This window comes from Gallinula chloropus (assembly GCF_964237585.1).
Source record: "Gallinula chloropus genome assembly, chromosome: 2".
Lineage (NCBI taxonomy): Eukaryota > Metazoa > Chordata > Aves > Gruiformes > Rallidae > Gallinula > Gallinula chloropus.
In genome coordinates, this window is record NC_140086.1 from 29,881,856 (window position 1) to 29,903,720 (window position 21,865).

At 37.5% G+C, this 21,865-nt stretch overlaps 1 protein-coding gene across 1 annotated transcript in view; it reads right to left on the minus strand.

Moving 5' to 3' along the window:
- Positions 1-2,330: 2,330 nt before the first annotated feature.
- Positions 2,331-21,865, minus strand: part of RALYL (RALY RNA binding protein like) — a gene marked incomplete at both ends in the record, with an annotated part of 193,581 nt that continues 174,046 nt past the window's right edge. The window contains 5 exons of the mRNA XM_084260590.1: positions 2,331-2,399; positions 6,425-6,603; positions 11,100-11,213; positions 18,581-18,661; positions 19,299-19,462. Coding sequence (XP_084116716.1) covers positions 2,331-2,399; positions 6,425-6,603; positions 11,100-11,213; positions 18,581-18,661; positions 19,299-19,462 — 607 coding nt within the window. The remainder of the gene's footprint in view (positions 2,400-6,424; positions 6,604-11,099; positions 11,214-18,580; positions 18,662-19,298; positions 19,463-21,865) is intronic.

Sequence of the window (21,865 nt, forward strand, 5' to 3'; positions counted from 1 at the left end):
ACACATTAGTATCTGTCGGGTATGCTGCCCCTAATGACTTTCTTAGCTTGCTCAAGTACAAACATCTTGCACTGATATTTATCAAGTGAACAGAATCTTTTACCTATTCATTTGTCTTAGGAATGAAGAGCTTCATGTTTCCCCTGATACTGAAAGCAAGATTTCAATGAAGTCCAAAATGCTCAGTGCATTGAAAAGACTAAATTTTGCTTGGTCGTGATAATAATTTAAGTAATCTAAATAAAATTTCTAGCATAAGGTTGATTCAGACATTACCATTATTTAGAATTTGTTTTTATTAAGTAGTACTCTGTATAAGTGCACTCAGTGAGCTGCAAATTGTCACAGTAGCTATTGATCTTTTTGCCATGCGTAATCAACATAATTCTGCTGATAATAGAAGATTAAGGCAGCTCTGCCCTCATGCTATTGACAGGGAAAAGATGTATCTAAAAGGGCAAAGAAAAATGCAGTCCAATTGTAATAATAAATATTATCAGTCCTATCACAGTCATGTATTTTATCAATCTTGCTATTTAAGATACACAAAATTTGGCTTAATCTATATTAAATTATCAGACAAATTTTTGTTCCTTTTCTGTAGACCTTATTCTACTCTCTGCTGAGTATTTTCATGGTTGAATTCTCATGCAAAATAGTGATATTAAGGAAAGTTTCACTGTTTCATAAAGATTTGCTTTAATTACTTTGAATTCCCTCTAGCTGCATATAGGAGAAGGAAATATTTTATTGAGCTTTAGCCAAACCACTAGTTGCTTCCATTGATTTAAAAAGTATTTGCATCAATTTTCACCAGAAATATAGCTATTATTATATCATAATTTTTTGCTTTTGCATAAAGAAACTCAGTGCAGCAAGAGATTATCCTGAGTTTTTTGTCTGTGGCCGTTTCTGGTAGTTGGGTTTGAAACATGATCCTATATCAGATGTTAGAAACAAATCCAATAGATTGAAAGCATGCAGTGCAGGCATGGAGAAAAGGGCAAGAGTAAGAAATGAAATACCCTTGAGTGGTAAATGTAACTGAAATGTACTTAATAGAAAGGGAACTATGGTTGTTGAAATCACAGCAGTAGATCTATACTGTAAGCAGAACCGGGCCCTGCATAGTCTCTTTATCTTTTGTTTCTGATATAATTTAATAAATCTGCCTCTCAAAACATCTCATTAAAGGTGACTCACTATTGTGGAACTCCCATCTAATGCCATATGGCTTCATTATTTTTAGCATAGCTACACCGGCATAAAATCGCAGTGCTGCGACTGTGAATATATCCTTCAAATTCCGACCAAGCACTAACCAGAGTCTGATCTAGTTACAATACCATAAATCTATTGTATTTGAAATTACTGGGATCACATGCTCTACCAGAAAGCACCACTCTACTGAATGCTTAACTACTGAACCACCACTGAGCTCACTGTGCTATTATTATTACTATAGTTATTTATTTTGAAAGGCTGACAGTTTGATAGGAACTATTCTTCTCAGGCAATGTAATATAGATATGAATGCTTGTGTATAACTCCTTCCAATTAATTAATTGGTTGCTATTTTATTAAGCATTAACCGAAAGTGATTTTCTATTCCAAATCCACAATATCTCTGGCTTTCAGCTAATTAATTGGATACCACCTTTGTTATTTACAAGGGGATTGCAATCATAAGTTATAGTTTGTTTTGAGCCAGTTCTTCCTCGGGGATTGATTAATGCCCCTTGAAAGAAGTTAGAGAAGTTACATTAAATGCTCTGGGCCTGCATTGGGTCATCCGGCTGCTAAGGGCACCGGGTAAGGAAAACACCACGCAGACCAATCCAGAAATGCTTTCCTTGAATGTTCTCAGCAGCGCCACACACCACTGAAGCTACTTTGGTGAAGGAGAAGGACCTTGCTTTAGAGGCGCTGAGGACAAGCTGCTTCTCAAATATCTAAAGGTGTTGGACTGTGCTGTAAAGGTAGCTTTTCTGCTCTCCACTGTACAGCCACAGGAATCAGAGGAGGTTATTGGATTTCCTTCCCACTCCTTATAATTTAAATCCGTGGCAGGCACCTGAAAACTGCTTTATATTACTGATGACTTGTGTTCTGATCATTTGTGGCCCGTTTGTGATTTGTGTGTGAGTTGAATTCAGTAAATCTTTTTTCCTAGGAGCTTGTTTCCCTTGAGGTGAGATGGGAAGCTGCATAGGTGTGTTGCTGTCTTCACAGCATGGCTGAGGGGCAGTTTAGGCTAGAAGCACAAGAATGAATGTGTGCTTACTGGGAGGGAACACAAAGATTTTTGATTCACTGCAACTAGAAACTGTTCAATGCAAGAAGATCTGAGTGACGAGTCCGGTAAAATCTGGGATAACCCGACTACTTGCTTTTTTTATCTAAAAGGAGGAAAGGAAGCAGACCTGAAGTTTCCATGCCCTCCAGCTTTCTCTCATGATCAGTTAAGTGACAGGAGCTGTAGAGCAAGCTCAGGAATTACACTCCAAGTTAGCGATCATTTTGCATATATATATATAGCTACAGTACATTATCATGTACCCTTGTAGAAGGGGCAGTGGAAGGCTAGTGTGTGAGAGCAGATGGGTGAGAAGCATATGACACTCCTCATTGAGCAAGATGAAGTCAATTATTTGACTCGGTGCCTCCTAGCATATCTGTATATAGCTGGATCATATACCTGGAATCAACATTTAAACAACTTTTCAGTATGTCAGTGCAGCATAAGACTTCTGGGATTGTTCTAAAAAAACATTCTGGAGACACATTTGTGGGCAAACAGTTGGTACAAAAGAAAATTTCCTAATATGCAAATGTTTGATGGCTGTAGCAGATACTACAAATGCAGCATGTCTTGAATTAGGATTCAGGTGGGCAATCAAGTTATTGTAGTATAAAACTTTTTCACACTTCATCTGAGCCATAATGACTGTTTGTGGGTGTGTCTTTAGTCCATAGAAGATGACAATGCAGTGATGTACAAAATCCTGATCTAAATGGTGAATGATGAAGGTGTGCAGCTGTTGAATGTGATGTGTTTCTGCATGTGCAGCCAGGTAGGCAAGTGAAGAGGCTAAAACCTCCTTCAATCCATGCCTGACTTAACTCAGACTTCAGGCTAAACTACTTCACATATTTTTACAGTTGGCCTAGGCTGAGAGCAGGCATGGGGACCACTGCCATCACTCGGTCAATTTGCAGGGACCTGTTCTTCCACACAGACAGCATGTGACTTTGGATAACTGATCCCACCACCTAAAACCACGGCATGTGTCCTTTGTAGTTACTCCCTCTGCAATTTAGAATTAGAAATAGAGAAAGAAATATATTTTTGAGTCCTTTAGTCATAAGATGCAGATTCCCTTTACTAAGACCTAGGTCTGGTCACAGGGGAAACAGAAAAAGAGACAATAGTATTGTGTTCAGCAAAAATAGTCCTGCAGCAGGTTGTTGGCAAACAGCTTGGCAGGAGATTTACACCTAAATATGAAGCGCTGCAAAAAAGGTTAAGATCTAAATATAAGTCGTGTTTCTCTCTCCCTGTAATAATACTTTTTTTTAGATTGGTGGACTCACAAACAATTTTTGGTGCTGAACTGACTTCAGGACATTAGCTATGCCCATTTCAAATGTGCTTTATATTTGCTCTGCTGCTTTAGTGATGAAAGAAATTTTTTTTTTCCATCATCATCCTAAATCTCTTTATATTTTGTAAAGATTATGAATTTCATTAAAAAAATCCCTTTGGAGGAGTATTTCTTATTCTGAGTCCAAGGTTATGATTTTATACATGGAAAGTATGTCCTAAATATTTCACAGTTAACACTTTTCTTGCTTAAAAACCTTTTTTTTTCCCCTCAAATGAATTATAACTTGTTCCATTCCAAAATGACACAGTAGCTATTAGTCCTAAATAGCGTAATTTTCATAAAACAGGAGAACAACATCTGTTAGGACTTCTTGATTTACAACAAGCCTTGCTATCTGCTTTACTTTTATAAAACAGAGGGAAATGCCAGATAGCACGGCCCAGAAGTAGAAGCAGATTGAAATCCAAGTATTCCTACTGGGGTATTCACTATACATGCCTTCTGGGGTTTACACTATACAACTTATTTTTAATGACTTTCGAGTTCAGAACTACAAGTGATTGGAGTGGAAAGGAACTGGCTGTTATATCTGCATAAATATGTGTAAATATAAGTGAAAACCAGACTAAAGGACAATATATATAATAAAATACCAGTTCCATCATATAGCAATACTGGCCAGTACTGCTGAGTGTTTGGGTAAAAGCTGAAATGGAAAGACACACAGCTCAATTTATAATTGTCTCTCGGTAGGAAACACCCATTGCTTGATATTTCTTTGAAGTAATCCTTTGTAGAGCAATCCTTTATCCCATCCATAGCTGTTTTTTCATTCACTGATCTCCCAAGGCTTTGCAAAAGAAAGAGTTATTATCCCATCGTAGGAGGGAAAAAATCCTAAGGTGAAATGGTGTTTCCCAAAGCTTGAGGAAAATGGTAAGTGAGAATGAAAAGCACAGTGTTTTGCATCAGCACAAACTTGGTTCTGAGTTTTAAAGTCTGTGATACTGCCAACTTCTTGGCTAGAGGGTCCCAGGGTTTGGGAAGGTTGAAGGCATGAGGTTAACAGCCTCCATTGCCCTGTCGCTGGGATGGGCTACTCCTGACCATGACAGTGCCCATAAGTGCTCTTCCTCAGCCTTTCTTTGCTTTCACCACATTGGGGTTGGGGGCATATCATACACGAGTGCTAGGAGCAAGACAGATGACACCACTACATGCAGTGAGCCACAGCACCCTGGCTCTCTAGGGCTCAGTAACTGGAGCTGGTTCCCCTCTGTGCCTTAGATGTGTGGTTGAGACCTCTGAGCTGTCTTAGGAGAGGTGTGTGCAATGCACAGCATTTCAACTAATTCCATAGGACACATCTTGGAAAAGCTTTTTAGCTTGGAAGCAGCAGTGTACAAATGTGACCATGCTGAATCTAGACTTTCACTGCTAATAAAGTCTTCCCATTTTGCTTGCTTTTTTGAGAAACTTTCCTGCTTAGGCCTTTGCTAGATGAAAAACTTCTACATCATGCTTCATTATATAGTGTAGATATATGCTAAATATGTCATACCCATAGGGTAAAATGACAGCACTGAACAATGAGAGGCTAATATACTGTACGTTAACTTCTCCACTTAGTTGTCTGCAGCAGGGAGTCTGACACTTAATTAGCGCAAAACCCACCAGTCTTGTTAAACTGTGGGCATGCCTATTGCTAGTATCACTTCAGCTGATCAGGTATTAGCTGTGGTAGGATATTATGTGTACAACTACTTATTCATTGCAAAATTTCAACTTCCTACAAACTCAGAGTGGGAAAAAGAGATGTCAGCAACTGTACATTGCATGTTAATAGATGAGGGGAGCCAGGTCATAGTAACTTCTCCTGTGCATAATGCTACCCGTGACTTAGAAATTTAAGAGTGCCCTGTGCTGGCTAAGGGGACACAAACCCTCAAATTAGCAGTAGGTTTAAAGTGTGTTTGCAGTAAGCAGTACAAATCACTGATTCCCATGCCCTCTTACTTCAGACTTGGTGTTGGTTCAGCCCATTGCTGACTGACTACTGTTGGCTTTGATGAATGATTTTTACAGTGCAAACATGATTAAATTTGTGTTAGAAAGCAAGCAGGGACAGTGACATGGAGCAACACAAGTGATTTCTGCTTGAAGCAGAGTACAAAAGTTGGGAAAAAGGTGTTACAGTCTAAAACAGTGTGACCAGTCCATTCTTACTGGGAATGAATAATAAAAAAAAGGTATAAATGTGAGTTTCAAAGTATTTTTTAAAGTTTCTCTAGAGTAACTTAGAAGTTTAACAAAATGATGGGCATGTCATGAAAGCTGCTGGCTCAAGCTGAAAACCCAAACATTTCTTAAGGAAAAATCTGTAGCTGTCAAGGCAGCCTACATAAGATACACATGAAAGAAAGGGAATTGGGGACTATGGGGGGGTGGGGGAGCACATGTTTACTGATGAGAAAGTTCTCAGTTCTAAAATCATATTTAATTCTGAAATGCTTCCATTTAAAAAGAAAAAAGGACCCCATGTTTTTCTTTCTCATCTACATTTCAGTAAATATGAAATTGTAAGTGTGAACCAATTTAATGTGCATTTAATTTCATTTCATTTCCTTTCTAAAGTAATCTGTAGTGAAATATGTTTCTTGCTTTTCCTCCCCTATGCTTCATGGATACTACAGTGTATGAAGAATGTAGGACTAGGCATTAGTTACAGAATGTCTGAGTTTGTTAACCCAGATTGTTGTTTCTCTGTGGTTACTAATTGCAACTGTACAGACAGACATGGCATGGTTATTCCTTACCAGCTCATTGCTGCCATCCTCATCAAAATCCTCCTCTATCCCATCAGTCATCTCTTCTCCATCCCCATCTGCATCTGGCCCTCCTTCAATTGGCTCTTCTGTAGAGTTATCTGCATTCTCTGATATGCACTCCTCTTGAATCAAATCAGCATTATCTTCCATTTGTTTCTTTTGAGCTTCTGTAAGGAAAACATACTCTATAGAGATTCAGTAACCTTCCTGTTGTTGGCAAAGAAAAGTCCTCTGAGGAAGAAACCTAAGCTTCTCATCTCCAGATGTTCTAGCTTTGTAAAAACTGATGTGTTAATATGTACTAGGCAAATATGATCAAAACCCTTGTTTTCAAAAAATAATGCATAAATCAACCACAGTACCCACATGCTCATCTATCCCATGCAGTGGATGAAGACTTGATTTACCAGTGGATCCAACTTTTTAATTTTCTGAACTTTTTGGGAATCCACTTGGCACAGTCACTGTGTATTTATTTATCTGCAGCCAATGAGAAATACATAAATCTCTATGCTCTGAGAAGCCAAAGGCTGCTACTTGCCAATAAATGAATGAGAATTTGCATAAATATGCTGTGGATATATCTTAACAACCATGCAGATAATCAACAAATCCTTCTAGACAACTGGACATATTTTTTATGGAGCAAAGGAACAGTTTGTCTGTGTTTCTATAATGTGCTGAGGTAACTGGAGGGGTTTTTATAATTTCTGCAAAGTGATGAAAAGAAACACCATTTCCATGGGTGCCCAGAGGACCTGTTCTGGTTGACTTAGCGCATATAGCTGCATTGTTGCAATTATGCATTGTGAGACTCCTGGATATGCTGAGGAGTTTCATCTAGCCAGCAGAAATCCAGAGGACTGAGGAGGAATGGCAGAGACAGACAGTCCAGAAGAATGCTTGGAGGGATCAGAGTCTCATTCTTATCCACATCAGGAGTTCAGAAGAAAATCTTTATGTGCTCTGAGTTAATATGGGCGAGAGAAGTGGTTGCATGTAGCTGCAATACCAGTGCCTTTTCAGTCTGAGAGTGACAATACCCATCAAGGATTAAATTTCTAGAACAAAAGCATTTCTTTCTTTGTTAGATTCACTGTTCTGTAACACTAGTAGTGCATTACCTATCTTGCTGGACAGACAGCAAATCTGCAGATTGTCTGTGAAGCTCTATATTTTTTCAACTCAATGAATATATTATTATTTTACTATAAATTATTACCAGCTGCATATAATATTCAAACCTGCTCATACTTTTCTTGGTATCATAGTCTTAAATCTTAAGATATTCCTTTTTTCCCTTCTACCTCTACACATTTATTTTGCAACCTAGTTTCTTTTCTTCAGGTTTTTTTAGTCTCTAATCCCTTATTTTCAAATTCATTTACTGAAGAAACATAACAAGTGTTTCTCTCTTAGTCATACAATTTCTTCAGAAACATTCTTGGCATAAATAATAAAAAGTCATCTTAAATAACTACTTGGACAGTACTGTAGTCATGCATTTTAGTAGAAGATTCAGCCAATGGAACCTCACCATCTTTTGGTAAGGTGCTCTATACAATGCCATGCTAGCTGTATAAGTCATTGTGTTATTTGCCTTACTGCGCAAGTAAATAAGTAAATGTGAACTGAATCAGCTATGCCTTCTATGTCCTGCCTCGAGCCACTTCTGATGTTATCCCAGCTGTGGTAGTAACAACTGAATCAACTTTGATCAAGGCTTTCAAGAAAGGTTCTTGCAATTTTGAACTTAATGTATTTAAATGGGAAAACTTTTAGGATACAGCTGCTAAAAAAAAAATGTGCCACTTAATTATCTGAATGAGAATGTAGGTTGGGTTCTTCAGAGGAGTTGAAAATGTCAGCTCAGCATCTGACTTTTGGGGTCTTCTGAGAAGCTAAAATTAAGATCTTACCTTTTAGAACCCATGTCTGATATTACGGGGAGAATATTCTCCTCTAGAAATATTTTCACATCAGAACAGCTTCTTATCCCTGTCTTCATGATTCAGATTTTTACAAAAAAACCAAACTATCCCTGCAGTTTCCCTATGTACAGGATATCCTCTTATCTATATTCCCCCTATTGGCATGGTCGGGGATTGAAAACAGTAAAAGACAGAACATCAGCAGACGTCAGCAAGGAGAGTTTTCATGAAGTTGTAGGGCAGCGACCAATGTACACACTGAGCTTGTCCAGCTTGTCTGTTTAACCTGTCACATTTCTCCAGATGTGTAACTTTTAAAAGTAATAATCAAATACTCTTCATGAAAGTGATGAAAAAGTAAAAAACCAAAGGAGCAAGATAATGGCTTGGTTTTTATTTTGTGTAAGAGAGACATAGATCCTCTCTCAGATCCCAGCCTTAATGAGGCCATATCTTCTGACAGCTGAAAGTGAGAAATAATATTGCCAAAACATAGAGATAGAGCAAAACCATCTCGCAGTGAATGCAATGGTTTAGCTACTGATGTAGATTTATTTTATAAAAGTTTTAGCTGAGGAAGCAATCATCTGCAGACTAATCACACAGGCTGCATAACTCTCTTCATCAGCTCAGGAGATTCAAATGGGTATCCAGGTTTACTGATACCTCCAAGGTAATTTTTCTCCTCACATCTTCTGATGTGAAGCAAGGAATATGGGGGATGGGTTTTGCACCTGATGTTTTAAAACATCAACAATCTGAAACCAGTTTTAATTTCTGAGGAGATTATTCATTGCTTGTCTTCAAAAGGCATAACAGTATGATTCAATACAAATCAACGTTTTCCTCTTTGAGCTGATTTCTATTTAAATGAGCTCACTACAATCCTTTAGCAGAAGTGAAAATTGGATATCAAAGTACAATGACATGCAGGTTGTTTTGCATAGTAATGGATTTTCTATAAAAGCTCCCTGAAGTAGGGATGTGCCATCTCAGAGCATTTCAGTACACAAGTGATTCAATGGAGTGCCTTGCAATTATATCTTCACTGATTATACCAACTTTTATCTAACTTGCATAAAGTACAAAATAGAATATAATGAATACATATTGTGTATGGTTCTCCTGAAAGAGATAATCACACTCCGTACTAATGGTTCACCTTAGGCTTGGAAAAAAGCACTCAACTTATTTTGTGGGGTAAACTGTAACAGCTGAGGCATTGGTCCTGTCTAGTTAGAATATGATTATAAATAGAAGATGGGGTTTTTTTTAGAGTTGGGCCTTTGTTTTTGTTGTTCTTTTAAATTGTTAGCTGCAAGTTTTTTTCAAGTAGTTTTTGTGCCCTAAGAAAACATTCCTTTGGGTTATTTCTGATTGCCAGCAGGAAACTTCTGATCTCAGTGATATATCCTCATAGTATATCAGGAAATATGGCAAACACTTGGGAACAGAAGTGATCCAGATCTAAATATCTATTTTGCCTGTGTCAGGTTCATGAACCTCAATTGCTAACTAATGTTTTAGACAGTCTTGATGAAGCTCTCTTTACATGTCTTCTTGTGTCTATTTGGCTTCTTGTAACTGAGTTAGGCAAAGGACACAAATCTGAATAGCCAGGTATCCAGACAGCTGTGGATTCTGAGGCAGAATTTCTTTCACACATTTCACACAAATTATCTAAAGAGTTTTAATCAGAGAATGAAGGAGGAAAAAAAAGGAACATTTGAGATTTTTTATGAAATAAAGCTTCCCTTTCCCCACTGACTCTCATAAAAATCAGCTTTCTAGTACATAACTCCTGTACAGATATATACCATGTGATTTATGAGGAAATAGCCAAGGAAATACCAAAGATAGTGGTAAGAATTGAGAACATTTTCTATATATACTGTGCTGAAAATACAACCTTATAAATTCCTTATAACTGCTCAGCCTGGCTTTAAAGTGCTGCCAGGTGAGATCATGATCACTTCCATGATAGAAATAAAGATGCTGATTAAATTAAAAAGTAGCGTTGGATTTTGTGATTCTCTAGGTTTGCCTCAAAAGAAAAGATTTCAAGCCAGGAAAAAAAAGGGGAATTAAAGGTGAGGCTTGTTTTTACAGTGACACTACAGTATCTTAGGTTGGAGGAGATCTCTGGACTCTCCAAGTCCAACTCCTCCTCAAAGCAGGGCCAAACTCAATTTTTGGTCGATGTCCATGGGGCTTTGGCCCAATGAGTTCTCAATGTCTCCTGTGATGGCGCTACTACTATCTGGAAAATGTCCTATACTGATTAGTTGCATCACTTTTCCTTATGTGAAACAGAAATTTCCCTTGCTGCAACTTGTAACAATTCCCTATTTTCCAGGCAATAATTCCTGATATAAACCATCTAACAATTTTTAACGTGGACAGCACAGCATCCCCAAGGTCAATAAACTCTAACTTAATTCTGTTCAGTCAGTTTTTAGTGATGTTTCGTTTCCAGAACATCTACTAAGAATCTTATTTTCTTTTTTTTTTTCTCTTCACCATAAAAAACAATTTTTTAAATGATGTTGCATGCTCTGTGAAGAATATTAATTTATCCTCTCAATAGTTCTTCCTGAGAGTTAATTTACCTTGTTTCATGCCTCCATTATGTAGTAAAAATTCTGGAAGGCTTCTGTTCTCTCTGGTCTGTCTGCTTGACTGATAACTAGATTCTAAATTAATTCATTTGACTACAAATTGCTTTCACCTACCTGCTTCAGCTTTTTGCTGCTTTTCGATCTTTTCCAGCCTCCCTAGCAAGGAGTCAATTTTTGTTTTGATTTGGGTTAATTCCTTCTTGATTGTTTGCAACTCATCTGATTTCACTGTGGAAAGAGAGCAAAGATGCAAAGCATGAAATAAAATATATTTGTAGCCCACCAATAAACAAAACATGATCTTTTTACTTTCCTCTGTAGTACAAAGTCTACTCTCTCATTTCTGTCAGAACTTTTGGAGAATAAACTTTTAAAAGAAAAATTGTTAGCTAAAAATGCTGAATCCTGGGGTATCGCAGGATTCTAAGCTCTGATGGCAAGAGGTTATGTGAAGTGTATTGCTCTGTTATAAGAATTTCAGGCAAAACATCTCAAAGGCATTCTTAGTAAATATAAGTAATTTTTTACTGAAAACCAGCCTACAGTGAAAGAATGATTCAAATATGACTGACAGTTCACAGACTTGCAATGCTTTTTTGCTGGATTACTTTGTAATAATAATAGTGACAACAGTCAAACAAAATCCCTCACGGTAGGTATTTTTTCACCAAGAGTGAATGGCAGCATAAGTGCTAGGAGAGCCAGCAATGCAATGTTATGTTTCAATCAACAACCTCATTGCAATAGGTGTTAAGTGTTATTGCTTCCAAATTTTTCAGTTCTGGTAATTTCTTGTACTTTTTCCAGCAATAAATAACATTCAAAAGTATATCTTTTGGGGGTCATTGGGGGTCATGGAGGCCATGTCTATAAATTAAGAGTTGAAATTTCTGAATTTTTGTTGTGTTGCATTATTCTTCATTTATGTTCATTACTACATTCATGTTGTCTAATGTAAGGAGAAGTAACTTCTCTGGAGGTGTTTTGACTTCAGAAGAAACAGCACTGCAGCACTCATGAATGACCGCATTATTATGACTTTATCAGAGAATGCTTTTATGCTCAGAAGATAGTCCAAACAAAGGCACTTGTCTGTGGTAGCATATCATGTTGAAAAGGCCAAGAGGAGAAAATGGGAACCCTGAGCTAGCGTAGGAGAAAAAAAGCCATTTGTAAAGATCAAGAGTTGCTAACAAAGCTGTCATTCTTGCAACTCTTGTACGAAGAAATAGGCCGTCACCTTAAACTGTGAGGGACTGGAAATGGAAGACTAGTCAGCAGCAAGTATTGCTCCTCCATCCTTACTGTTGCTGAAGGAGGATGTACACTGACTGGTGTGTGTATCCAGAGCCATGGGAAGGCCCTTAGTAAGCTGGGGAAAAGGGATGTTTGGCCATGGACAAGGACATGCACTCTTTCTGTCAAAAGGGTCTCATTGCTGTACCTTTCCATAGCATTGACTCATGGGCATTTATCTCATCATGGAGTCTCGTATATATTTTTATCAGTCAAAATCTGATGATGAAGTCTGCAGGCAAGATACTGCCTGCTTCCATGGTAGTAAACGAGCCAGTGTTGTCTTCAAAATCAGCCTTATTGCAAGCTTGGAGTGTATTCACCAGATTGAAACCAAGGTTTTGTATCTTAGAGTTTAGGTCATGTGCATTATGGTTATAACAAGTCAGCTAGAGGCAGTAGGTTGCTATATGCAGCAACAAGCATGTTGAAACCTCAGATCTTATGTTGAATGCATGGCAGTACTCAGAACAAAGCTTAAAAGTAACCTTTGTGATAGATCCTTATATGCTATACCGTATTAGAATGGAATTTTCCTTTATATTTATAGAACAAGGCCTTAAGATGTTCTCAGAGAAATAATGGGTCACTGTCCAATCCCCCAGATCTGTAACAACACATTAAGATTCTGACAACTGTATATTTAGAAGGTTACTGCTCCCCCAGGGGCAGTGGCTGGTCCATGCTGGACTAGCGAGGCCGTGCAGATTCCAGGGTGAAATGGTGGGAATCTGTCCAATGGCAAATACTAAGTGTTTGCAGCAGCCTGCTACGAAGCCAGCTGGCAGTACACCCTGTGTGGACAAGCTGTTTGTGTGTTAGGGGGGCTCCCTTGACTGGCAAACAGCAGTTTTGCCAGGGCCAAAAGGTCAAAAATCAGAAGTGATGCTTCAAGGACCTAATGATACATGTTCCCAGTCTAAAAAGCGAAACAGAAAACTTGCACTTCTGAGTTTGGTAAGGAAACAGATACATATGCAGGGTTGCTGTGCAGCTCAGGACAAACCTTATCATTCCTGCTTAATGAGGTGATTCCATCATACAGTCAATCAGTTAATACTAAAAAGGACTGAAAGAAGAAAGGGGAAAGATTTTCTACAAATCTACACAAGTTCCAAAATTCCACCCTGGTTCCAGCATTATGATGCTGTAATTATTTGAGTTGCTTATTGTCATAATTTGCAGGGAATTGTACAAATCTTCAAAATCACTCTTCTAGAGGAATTCCAGTCTCAGTTACATTGTACTTGACGTTTCTGCGCTAAGCAGCAATTACTAAAGACAAACTATAAAGCTCCTGTTAGACAGTAAGTTGAGTATGAGTCAGCAATACACTCTTGAGACACAGAAGGCCATCGACTTCCTGGGCTGCATTAGGAAGAATGTTGCTGAAAGGCTGAAGAAGACAATGCTTCCTCTCTACTCAGCACTTGTGAGGACACATCTGAAGAACTGTGTCCAGTTCTGGATTCCCCAGAACAAGAGGGAATGAAGAAGACTCTTCTCAGTAGTGCCCACTAACATGTCAATGACCACTGGCACAAATGAAAGCACAAGAATTTTCACCTAAACGCAAGAAAAATTTTTTTTTACTCTTATCTTTTTTCCCCCCCTTCCTGTGAGGGTGGTTCAAACATTTACACAGGCAGCTCAGAGAGGTTGTGGAGCATCCAGCCTTGGAGATATTAAAAAAACTTCTAGACATAGTGCTGGGAAACCTGTTGTAGGTGACACTGTTTCAGCCGGTCAGTTGGACCAGATGAGCTCCAGAGGTCTCCTCCAACATTAATCACTCTGTGTTTCAGAGGTTTAGAGCTTGAGAAGAACTTCAGACTTTTTAAACACCATGTGATCAAATGCAAAGGTGTCCTGCTTCAAATATATAAATTCTCTTTTAAAACTTCACAACATTTTCTTTTTTTTTTTTTTTAAATTTATCTTAACTTAAGCAGTTGATAAACATGAAACCAGAGCTCTATGTGTCCAAAATACCTGTTCATCTGTTTTTGAGTAATGGAATAGGAAAATAAAGTAGCTTACTACTTTTAATTTCCTTTTCTATTAGCAGATAAGCAAAGGCCAGCAGGTGACAGATATGCACGTATTGAAAAGGAAAGAAATGACGGATGAAATTCCTCAAGCACTGCCACAAAATGGCTAAATATCTTCAACACCTTTGATGTAAAAAAGTAAATAAACAGGTGAAATTTGCTGATGACATGAAATTGGAAGGTATCATCTATTCAGAGTGAACTGGAATGGAAGGAGGAGTCATGTGATTTTAAGGAGGCCCAGCAGAATGACGATGATACCCTCTTCATCAATGTGATGTGGGCATTGAGCAGATGATTTGCTACACTGACCCTGAACTTGGGAGACTTGTTCCAAGTTAAAAAAAAAAAAAAAAGAAATTTAATTGCGTTGAAAAAGTCCTACACTTGAGTGACTAACAGCAGAACTCCTCACAGTGATGCTCATTGGTGGAAAAAGACAGTGGTGGAATTATCCTTGGGTGGTGTTGTATTCTCAGCTTGACTATAGGCTATCATAATGCAGCCCTGAGAAAGAAAACGCAGTGCTAGGATGTGTCAAAGGATGGATTGCTAAAGGTGCGGAAGTACGATGCCATTGTAAGAGGACCTGGTGAGAGCTCATCTGGAATAAAGTGCACAGGCTGAACCACTGAATTCTAGCAGGTACAGAAGGACCACAAAGATGACCATAAGAATGGAAAGTCTGTGGCATGAAAGAAGAGTTTTGCTTGTTTGCATGAGGCAGAGGAAGGTAAAAGTAAATAAAACTCTTAAAGTATGACAGTTCTGGCACAACAAATGGATATGAACAAATGAGAAAAAAAAATAAGATGGAAATTATAATAAACAGAGACAGGGGAAAAAACAAACCCTAACCATCTTTAAGATAGTGCTTAAAGGATTAGATGTTGTGGCTGCTTGCAGTGGTAAGGAATTAGATTCAGTGACCCTTTCCAGGCCTCTGCCAGCAGTAGTAGATACAAGGGCTTTCTGGATTGCATCTTTCATTGAACCATTTAGCACCAAAGGAGACAAACTGCATGCAGAAGAAAGTAAGAGGTTTAAAATTGGGGCCAATCACATCTTTAAAATGAAAATGCTACTGTTGAATTATATCTGTATTTGTGAAACATTTTTGCCATAAGTACAAATTGATTAATCCACAAATCATGGTTAAGATTTATTTGGAAAGAAATGTCACATATTTTTATTTAAGACCTTCATGCTTAAAAAGTATTTTATCATATTTTATTACTTTAGAGTGTTAGCTGATGAAGCTAAATATAATCTACATGAGAAAAAATCAATAAATTTAAAGGCATAATTCAATAAATACTGTAACATCACCTGTTTACCCCCTAATCTCAAGCACATAGAGTATAAAAACGTTGATTAGTGTTTTGTCATGTTTCCAGATGTGTAAAATGTAAGTGTATACTCCAAGAGCTTCAGTTTCTATATTCTCAGAAAAAGTTTTCCCCCATTCTAAATAACAATCTGCATCTACTGCTTCATAAAATTACTATGAAGAGCTACCTACTACGTGTGGTTTCTACACCAACATGTATCAATTTCTGAGTTAGTTCAGATAATGTGGCTAGGATGATTTACTTTTTTCTAGTCTTTGGAGTTAAAAAAAGAACAAAATATCATAAACTGGTCCTAGAAAACTTACATTTTCAGGAAAGAAATCCTTCCTAATTTATTTTTGTTTAGGACACGTATTGCCACTTTCTGGTAGAACAAGAATTTCCTGCACTGGCAGACGTTGTTGCAGATGTACTCATCAATGAGCAAGGAATTTTTGGTATTACATTTTTATAACATCTTTGCTGTGTGTCATAACAAATTCTCTTTGGATTGCTGGTTTTCAGAATTGAGTCCCTTGTAATTTCACTGAGAGGTCCCCTGTGTTCTGACCTTTAATACTACATGTATAGGTTCATTTTCTGGATCCGGTGTGAGTGTGGAGAACAGCTATGAGAACAGTTATGTCTATGAGATTTCTACTTAAATCTGAAAAGTCTATTAGGGGATGCACTCTCGTGGGAGTTTTGCTATTTGGGAGTGAAATCTTTCAAGCACAGGCAATAGCATTGTGATATTTTTTATTCTGGATCTGTGATTAAGCTGCTTTATGGTCTTGAATTTCATTAAAACCCAAAATAGCTTCCTTCCCACAAACTACAGTTCACCTTATTGAAGAGGTCCTTTATTTACCTATCAATAAATTGCAATTAGAATCAACAGTGCTTTAGTTCAAGGGGTTCAGAATAGCATAGTGTATTAAGTGGCAACAAAATATTAACTTGATTCATCCCACAATCCAATATAACCAACTTTTCCAAGAAAATGGCAAAATAAGCCACAAACCACACATTCTTTACTTGAAGCCCCTGAGGGAATGGCTCGGTTATTTCTCTGATAAACGTCTTACAATAAGCTGATTACATTCCTGTCAAAGTCGACAAAATCATGTTTCTACCTTTATGATGGGTTGTTGGACTTGGCAAAAAGGGAAGTAATTCTATAGGGAAATCAAGCATGAAAGTCTGTATACTGTGTGTCTGACTCCTTTTAAAGGTGTGCTGCATGCAGAAAGAATGTTTTCCGCAATTTATTCCAGCATGATATATAGCTTCTGCAGTTGTGTTTCAATTGCTGTTGTGAAGAACTGAGGGAAGAAGCTCAGCAAGGGTCAGAATGTTGGCCCACATTTTTAGTGATGCAACTTGCAACTCTCCAGTGCTTAAAAGCTGGATCCAAAGATGATTTTGTCACCTAGAGCTCCAAGAGTGACATTTTTAGAACTCACATCACACCTGATTACATTGAAGGATACTTTCACTGGGGCATAACACTGTCTGTTAGAATCTTCACACTCTTGATTGCACTTCCATTAAATAATTTACAGCTTCTGGAACATTTGCATCTTATGCAGACAGTGTTTTGTGGTCTAATACAAGTGGCTATGGGTATTTAGACTAGTGTTGAATCCTATAATTTATGTTATGAATGACTTAAGTCCTGACATGGTACTGCAAAACATTTTCTGAAATGCAGAATAAATAATAATGCAAATTTGATTGAATATTCTATGTATCTATATGTTAGTGCTCTGTACCGTTCACTACAATGGAAATCCAGATTTCTGGGTGCGAGATTTTCTTGACATCCATAAGGATGTACTAAAATCCTCGTCTCTCTGGAAGAATTTTGGAGTTGTTCTTATTCTGGACAATGCGAAATATGTTTAAAAACCACCTTATTTGTAAATAATTCATCTTCTCAATGAAAAGTGAATTCAAAAATCCCATTCTTATTAGAACACTCTTTAGGGCAATTTGTGAATTGAATACATCAATACTACCAACTTTTCATATGGATAAGAGAACAGTAAAGGGTGAACACTGTGTTTCACTATGTGAAAATACAAAGACTCAATGGCTGGAAATTACTAAACAAAATAATTAATATATTCAAATATTTTACTTCAAAATTTCAATACACTGGGGCGATTATTTTTTAAAAAATTAATATAAAGAATCACAATTCATTCATTAAAGTATGGAAGAAAACCAAAAAGTATATATGGCCAAGTGGATTAGTTCAAGAGGATATGGAAATATCTAGACTCATACTCATCCTCCAGAGAACAAACAATATGTTGCTACTACCAGACATCCTTTTATAGTGTGAGTGAACTCCATAATTTGACACCTTAATTTGGATGTTTTCCTGTGCATCAGATTACTGGTAATACATATCCAGCCAATTCTTTTTTCTGGAGACTTGTATGTGATTCAACTGTACAGCCAACAGAGCTTCCATTTCTCAGAAGGAGAAAGCCATCCTTTCCAAGGAATGGTTTGAACTCCTTGTTCCTCAGTGTATGGCATTATCTTTAGCTCTGTTTATCACATTTCCATTCTTTTAGTCACATGCATGTTTATTACATATTTTCTTTCAAGGTCTCTGATACCATCAGTTCATACACTAGCAATGAGAATGGATCCTAGTGGGCTCACTGGAGGTGCATATGCTCTGTTAAATGCTAGCATGTAAGATTTGCATATGTTTTTCAAACATGGTATATGATTGACTCATGTTGATGCCATAATTAACCCCTCTTGCAGTAATATGTACTGTTGGTGGAATCACTTATTTCATGGTTGTGTGTAAGACAGCATGATACTTTGTTCGCTAGTCTGGAACCGCAAGCGTCTTATTGAAGTCCCTCCATTCTTTCTAATATCTGATCCCTACCTGATCTTTCTCTTCCTCTTCCAGTGACGCTTCCAAGGACAGTATCACTCCACATAAGGGGCAGGGGAAGACAGGTGGGTGCTGAAAGATGCATGAAGAGGAAGATGAAGTTCCCAGGACATATTATGGGGGGGTACGGGGAGCTTGGTGAACATGGAAAAGGGAATGCCTATGGTTCATCAGATCTTCTAAGGCCAACTCAATAAAGAGGGGTTGAATAAGCCCAAGTTGCCAATAATATTTTGGACTCCTTTTAGTCCTTTAGGCAAAACCTTTTTGCCTCTTTCTACCCTCAAAGGAATCTGGCAAAAAAAGTACACACAGCCCACCTCCAGCTGCCCTCCCCAGCCCACCCTCCACAGGCTCACATACAACCCTCATCTTCAACAGAAATCAGCGTGCCTCTGTCTATAACAAGATTATTAGCTTTACTCTATTGTCAGCTGTTCACAAAACCTCATGATGTATCCTGTCAGGATGACAGGAGATTTTAAATCGGCTTCTTCTGAGGTCAAATGTTGAAGGGATTTCCTTCAAAAGTTACATCAGTGTGCTCTTTGCCTTGCAGGGAAGGCATGGCAGCTTTGGTTATCAAGCCCATTTTTCAAGATAGAGTCTGGGAAATGACTGCAACAGAGCTATTTAGTGGAAGCTGCCTGCTTGCAGAAATTACTAGGATCATTATTTCAATGATTTCCAACTCCTATGAGTAACTCACATTTGGATCCTGAAGAAGAAGCCCCACTTGAGGTGGATCGTGATGCTCCTTTCATGGAGAAAACCCCTTTGCCTCTGCGAGTTGTTGTCACAGCCACACGAGGACGCTTCAGTGGAATCACTGCACGGGGTGGTGGGGGGACACGGCCATGGTAATCAAACAACCTAGAAGAGATTAATTTCTTGTCATGGAAGCCCTGTCAACTAAATTGTCATGTTATCTTTGAGAAAATCACCCTTTGAAACTATAATCACTTTATATCACAGTGAAATTAGATTTCAATGACCTATGCACATTAAGTGTCATACTCAGATTTCTGTCACAGACCAGTGCATAGATCAATTTTTTTGCATAATTTAAATGAGGGTTGTGCTACCGGACTGTTATTTGCAGTATGGAAAATCCGTAACCTGCCTTCCACAGGTCCGCGTAATTTCATTGTGAACAACTAACAGCAGTAGATTTTGTTGTGGTGACATTTCTGGTCCTTTATGACATGCATGGCATAAATTCTATGTTTTTTTATCTACTCTCCTTAAAGATTGAAAAAGAAATGAACTTTTCTGAAGCCAACAATCACCATAAAGAAATATCCTGCACTTTTTAAAAGAGCATGAGAATAGTGAGGCACCCTTTACAGTGAGGGTATGTCCTTATGAATGGGTTGGAAAGAGGTCCTAGAATATATTCTGTTGAATTGAAGCATGAATTGATGTAGAATCTCTAAAATACCCCAGCATGCTTAATAAAAAAAAAAGTCCTCAAGCCAAACCCGCTGTAACAAGTAGATATTCAGATAATTACCACAATAGTCAACAAAAGATACTCCACAACTAAAAAAAAATAGCTGTCCCACAAGAGAATAACTCAATCTTAAAAACCACAGTTATTAACAGCAGCTAATCTGTGTGGAAGAAAATAAAGGTTGTAGAAAAGGTAATCAAAGCTACAGATATTTAGAACATATAATCTATGGGCTCTGAATATGACAGGTCAGGAAAAGAATGTTCAGAAAATTAGTATTTTCAGTTCAGAGACAGAAGCAGAGGGACAAGCAAAATTCTCATACAATGTTCTCAAGTTTCTTTCAAATGATACTTGCAACTAGTAATTATGGAAATTTATAACTGCATGTTTAATTTTCACAATTCTGACTACTGACATGCAGCTGGACAGATAGATACACATTTGAAAACAAGCACATGGGAAACAGTAATTCACTCACCACAGTGTCTAGTATCATGCTGAACAGGAAGCAGAAATAAACATAAATCTTCTAGCCTGTTTTCTGGCAAGTCAACAGCTAATGCTTAAATCCCAGGATCCTTACTGATTTCTGTACTATAATCCTATGGACAATAAAACCAGCTCTGTCCTTTTCCACAGCTGGCTACAAAATGTGTCACAGACATCCTGTCACCCCTACTGAACTTGGACACCATGGCCTCAATATTCTTACTGAATAAGCAGTTACTAGCCATTGTGTGTCTTTTGTCATATTGGATGATCTGTAGGTTGGTCACAATCTTGTGTTTGACACTACAGGAAAGAATGTTTCAGAAGAACTGTAAGACATCATGCAAAAAATCATTATGCAATTATTTCTAGCTTCCAATAATTCATGTTTGGATAATGTAGTGAAAAGCAAAACTATGGGGTTATTTCTTAAATATATAAAAGTACAGTTAACTGATATATCTGTTCTTATTTTTATTTTTGAAATTATACACATCTTTCGGGCTTGGTGTTTTGTTGCACCAAATTCTACACATTTCAGTTAAATATTTCCTTAAAAAAATGCTACCTTTTATTTGTTTTAAAGTACCCTGCCTGTTTTCTTGTGCTTGTAATATGAGAAATTATAAACAGAAATATTCAGTTCTAAAGTAATTCTTTGTCCCTGTAATCACTAATAGGCATATAACAGTGCCTTTTTTTCTGTTAACCACCCTTATAAATTCTGTCATCTTAATCTCACCAATCTGTCTTCATACAGATTTTATTTTACAGCACTAACTATTCTTGTCACCCTTTTCTCAGCCCACCACTGCTTTAGTCAAGGTAAGACAGATGTCTTCACCCTGCAGGGAATTTTGAAAATTAATGAATATTACAAAAAAAAAGCCCTATGGTTTGGAATAAACCACAAAATTCAGAATGTTCAAAAATTCAGAAATTCAAAAAATTATGACAAGATGTCTTAATTTATATTTCCTATAGGCATGTCGATAGTACATCAAACTGTCCATGGGATATTCTTTCAATGTCTACCATATAGATCTTTTCATTTTCCACTTTCACTAACTTGGATCTAACAGATATACTTAACTTCCTAAGATTTTTATTATCAACAGATCCATATATTCTTCTTTGTGTGGCCAACCTCATATTTGGGTTTTCTACTATAAAAGTTCTGCTATCTTAATCCTGAAAGATTTCTAAATCAAAAAATTATACTATTGAATACAGTTATGGACACATATCACTGTCAATATTTTCCATAATAAGACAATCACCAAGACAGACAAGAAGTTCCACAGAAACAACCTTCAATGTTCCATAAGTAC